The following is a 5,495-nucleotide window of genomic DNA, read 5'->3' on the forward strand; positions in this document are numbered from 1 at the left end:
TAGAGAGAATAGTGCAACAATGAATGAGTGGAAGCCCAAAATCTCTGTAAATGTTTATGAAAATTAATAAAATATAATTATAGAAGAAAAAAAAAGAAAAAAATCTCATTTTTCACTCTACAAAGTACTGATGAGCAATAATGTCTGTCTGGAGACTCAGATGGGCCTGATCCAGAACACGGTCTTTGCAATAACTTGCTATGCATCAGAAAGCTGGACAATAACTAGGGATGATAGAAGGAGAATTGATGCCTTTGAGCTGTGGTGCTAGACTGTTAGAAGAAACAGGTTCGTCCTAGAGAGGGTTAAACCAGGCTGCTCTGTGGAGACAAGGATTCTGAAGCTCCCTCTGACCTACTCTGTACATGCTGGAAGGAGGGACCAGTCCTTGGAGAGGAACGTCATGCTTGGGATGGTGGAGGGACAGCACAGGAGAGGAAGATCCTCTATAAAATAGACTGATTCAGTGACTGGGGAAATGGGGTTAGATGTGTCAGACAGTGAGAGTAGCACAGGATAAAGCAAGGTTTAAGGCTGTTGTACATAGCATTGCTATGAGTCGCAGTAAACTTGATGGCACAAAACAATAACAACATTTTTCACTTGAAAGTTTTCATTTTCTTCCAGGCATCAAATACCATTAGCTGTTTATCTTGAAGTAACTGTTACTGTTGTTGTTAGGTGCCATCAGGTCAAATACAACTCATAGTGAACCTATAAACAACAGATCTGAACCCTGTCATATCCTGTACCATCCTCACAATATCTGCCATACAGGAGCCCACTGCTGCTGTCACTTTATAAGTCCACCAGGTTGAGGGCTTCCTCTCCTTCAAAGTGACTAGCTTATTTAATTCATTTCCAAAAAGCCATCTAACACCTAAACATGAATAACAGTATCTCTCAGTTACACGTTAAAGTTTAAAAAACAACAAAAAACAAAAAAAAAGTGCTCCATGAATAAAGACGTTTTCCTTTCCTAAGATGACTATTAGACTTCAGAATGCACATAAGGGCTTTCTTTATGCATACTTCCCATCTTAGCACACAAAATTTTATAAAGATTGTATTTTGTGTCAAGGGTAGAAATGTAATGAAAAGAATAAAAACTTCGCATCATCAAACACTTTTTAAATGAAATTTACTTCTTTTTCTTCAGGAATACAAGACAAAATGACTACTAACACTGTTTGAGACCACTGCCATAATTCCTACTAAAACCAAAATCAAACTCAAGGCCAATGAATTCATTCCAACTCGTCAATCAGGTTTTTCAGGCTGTAAAATTTTATGGGATGAGACTGCCGTTCTTTCTCCCACAGAGGAGCTAGTGTATTCAAACCACCAACCTTTCTCTTAGAAGCTTGACACTTAGGAGGGCATAAACATTTACCCATCATTGATAGTAGCACTGGAAGTACAAATGTCAACAGTAAAATTGGCAAATAATGTGTTGGTATTATGAAAATAATTTTTATGTCAGTAGCAGAAGTTTGGCAGGTCAGGGACACTACAACAGGCTCCATTAATTTTATTGCATGCTATAATCTATGTTGGCCTAGAGGACAGAAAGTTATGCTACCAAGCCCAAGGTGGGTGATATTAATCTGCAGCCCTCAGGCCTAGTTTAAATTGTTTTTTGTCAAACATTCCTCTAACTAACACAGCACTGGTTTGTGCATTGTTGTACAGAGGTAACTCATGGTTGCTCTGGTGTTAAACACTGTGACAATGATGCCAAACGCAATAATGGTTTCCCATGGTGGACAGAGTTTAGTGGAGCTTCCTAATTAAAACAAGCTTGGAAGCAGGAGTGGCATCCACTTCCGAAATGGCTTGCCTCCAGAAACTCTATGAACAGTGCTCAGATCTTTCGTTCATAGGGTCACTATGAGTTGTCTACCACTCGACGGCACTTAACAATAACAACAAGGTGGTAAGAATCTCGAGGTCTTCTAGGACTCCACAGAACATACTTTGAGAACCACTGTCTTAAAAGAAATCAAAGTATAAAGTCTCTAATAAGAATGTAATAGTTGCATCAAATCTAACTTTAATAAGCACTACAAATTCTTGCTTTATGCCATGCTATAAATTTGCTTCTTAAATAATAGGCACAGACCCATTTATTTTACCATGATTCAGTCTTATACAATTTATCTAAAATGTTTATATAATCACATTTATGCTGACAAAAGGATTATGTATTCAACAAAATAAACAATTAAAAAAAACTCCTGATAAAAAGTTTCCTTTTAGATATATAAGACAAGAAAAATACTCATAATAAATGCCATACTTAGTATACTTACTGTAACAGAGTTTGACTTTGTTCCATCTCATCTTGAGACTGCCAGAAAGAAAATCAAGAATTTGTTCTGTTAAATGTCAATGCAAAAGCAACAAAGTAAATATTTCTTAACATATAAGAAAGTTTGATATTATTACTTTTTGTGAGCTACTTTAAAAGAATTTGTGGAACTGATGAGGAAAGAAAAAGAGGAAGATCTTTCACAAGCTAGACTGACACAGCAGTTCCAACAATGGCCAAACAAAACAATGGTCGTGAGGATGGGGCAGAACTAGGTAGCATTCTGTTCTCTTAAGCAAGGGGTTACGATGACCAATTCGCCAGCACCTACCAAGAAGTGGAGAGAATAGGAACTATATTCTTTCTATTTGCGCTTTCTCCTATTTCACTAATCCATGACAGTTCTAAGAAGCTATTTTGGTCAGCTTCTGAGTTTCACTATTTCCTGAGGACCAGAGATTATAAAAGAAGAAAAATATTATGTCAAATGTTTTACTTGTCATAAAATAGCACTTGGCATTAAGCTCTTCTTTAATTATACAACAAGTACTGGGTCAGGGATTTATAACTTTTTCTCTGAAGGGACAGAAGAGTAAATAGCTGAAGTTTTGGATATTGACCAGCAAAAGATAATATTCTGCCTATCTGGTGGCCCAGTGGCAAGAAGCTGTGCTATAATCCCAAAGACAATCAGTTCAAGGCCATCAGCTGCTCTACGGGAGAAGGATGGGCAATCTCCTCCTGCATGATTAACTACCGATGAAAACCTGCTGGAGGATCACCTATGGGTTGGTTCTGACTCTACGGTACACAATAACAACAACAACAAAATTAAGGGAGAAATTTTTAAAAATATTGATAACACTTTAATAAGTATAATTATTTAATGCAGATCTACTAATTAGAACTCATTTTGATGGGGTTAGTATTTCACTTCATTAGTATTCAGTTCAAAGGCAGTGTTGCCTATCATCAACACTGAATACAAATGTTCATCTGTCAATGCTGATATAAAATTGTTGTTGTTACGTGTCATTGTGTCAGAAATGACGGTTAGCTGACTCATCAGCAGGTTTTCAGAAGCTTTACATTGCAGAAGAGGAGACTGCTCATCTTTCTCCTTTTCTTCCACTGAGGAGATGCTGGATTTATACCACCTGCCTTTGAGTTGGTACCATAACTCCTTACCACTAGGCCATTAGAGTTTCCTAATCTATAAACTTTATATATCTGAAATCTGAAAATGACTTTTCATAGATAAATACTTTAAAATACTGAAACTAACCCATGAGCAAAATCTTTTAAAAGCGGATTTATCTTGTTTTTGTTTAGAATACGCATAGTAAAACATGCACCAATTCAACAGTTTCCATATCTGGAAAATTTAGTAACATAAACTATATTCTTCAAGTTATGCAATCATTTTTATTCATTTCTTAGTTGTTCCCCCCACATTAAAATTAATTCACTGTCCCCTAAGATTTCTATCTAATCTTCCAAGTTGCTAGAGTCACTTTGATCTTGCACAGTATCTCTGCAAAGATCATAAGTCTCAATGCTGACAATAGTTTGGTTTTACAAGGACTTCAGGGAATATTTCTTTTAATTAAGATTTAAAGATTATCCTAAGGCAACCATTATCTCATGTTTCAAGTATTTTATCTAGCTTCCACATGCTGCAATGGACTCTTGTGTGTCAGAAAGTGTGAAGATGTCACAGAATAAAACAGGGCTCAGATCTTTTGTTTAGATGGCCCCTTTGAGTCGTACTCAACTCAATCACACGTAACAACAACAATGGTTCCATCAAGTCTAAGGTCCATGAGAATTTGAAATTTGTATTTTCTCTCTTTTGACCACAATTTCTCTATAGAATCCCTCATTAAAATGTTCTATAATGATAGGTTTGCACCATCTCATTCTTCTGGTCTCATGACAAAAGTGGTAGTTCTCATGGAGGCAATTAGTTACACACTGTTTCATTCTCCTACACTAACACTCCCTCTTTCCCTGCTGCGCTAGCCAGAGACTTGCAATTATTAGATTTCTAGGCAATGCATTGTTGTTGGTTGTTGTGTGCCCTGGAGTCAGAAACAAATCATAGTTGACCCTTCAGCAGGTTTTCATATGGAAGGAGATCAGTTGACTGATTTGAGTCACATGTTTTTAGGAATGCAGCACAGCTTCTTACCACTAGGCCACCAGATTATGCAAAGGCATTTTACCGTGTGGATCACAAAAAATTGAAGCCAACATTGTGAAAAATGAGAATCTCAGAACATTTGATCGTGCTCATGTGAAACCTATACTTAAATCAAGAAGAAGTCATTAGAACAGCAAGGAAAAACACTGCATAGTTTAAAATCAAGAAAGGAGTGTGATAGAGATGTATCTTGTCTCCATAATTCTTAAAAGGCATAGCTGTCACAGTCGACTCAATGGCACATAACAACAACAACGTGGGCAATATGTTGAATGGTCCAGGAAGCATCACAAAAAGAGGGAAATATATAGAGTCACTGTACCAAAAGAATTGACACTGAAAATTTTCAGGAAGTACCATAAGAACAAGAGCCAGAGAAAGAGGTTCAAGCTGCACTGAAGGCACTGGCAAAAAATAAGGCCCCAGGAATAGATGGGATACTGACTGACATGTTACAACAAACAAATAAAGCCCTGGATATACTCACCAGTCTGTGCCAAGAAATTTGGAAGACAGCTGTCTGGCCAACTGACTGTAAAAGATCCATATTTGACAGAAACAAAAACATGGAAAGATGCAAGATGGCGGCGGAGGCAGAGACAGTGTGGTGAGCTGCGGGAGCAGCGAACCACTTAAAGCAGGGCCATTATGGTCTCCTACAGACTTCAGCTTATTGATAATTGAACACTTAAACAGTTGATGACTGGCCCTCAGTGACGATCTAGGCTCAACAACAGGAATTCAAGGATTCCCAAGGAGGAATGGGTGAGTCTCGTGGCTCCCAACCTCCGTCCCACAGAGCCCGTGCTGCGCTGCACAGCCGCTGCAGCTCCATGAGGCTTCCACAGCAGGAACCAATGGATTCCCTCACCCAGGATGGATGCTGGGCACCAGTCCTCCTCAAGACTGGTACAGTGAAGCCACCACACTGCCGCAAGGTAGACTTGTTCTGGAGAGAATTCTTGGAGCCAGGATGGCAGC

At 38.3% G+C, this 5,495-nt stretch overlaps 1 protein-coding gene across 1 annotated transcript in view; it reads right to left on the reverse strand.

Annotated features, from left to right (window-relative positions):
- Positions 1–5,495, reverse strand: part of ANKRD31 (ankyrin repeat domain 31) — a 246,018-nt gene that overhangs the window by 178,640 nt on the left and 61,883 nt on the right. The window contains 1 exon segment of the mRNA XM_006901438.1: positions 2,313–2,350. Coding sequence (XP_006901500.1) covers positions 2,313–2,350 — 38 coding nt within the window.

The sequence above is a fragment of the Elephantulus edwardii genome, unplaced genomic scaffold (genome assembly GCF_000299155.1).
Source record: "Elephantulus edwardii isolate Elephantulus edwardi_28Jun2011 unplaced genomic scaffold, EleEdw1.0 scaffold00326, whole genome shotgun sequence".
Taxonomy (NCBI): Eukaryota; Metazoa; Chordata; class Mammalia; order Macroscelidea; family Macroscelididae; genus Elephantulus; species Elephantulus edwardii.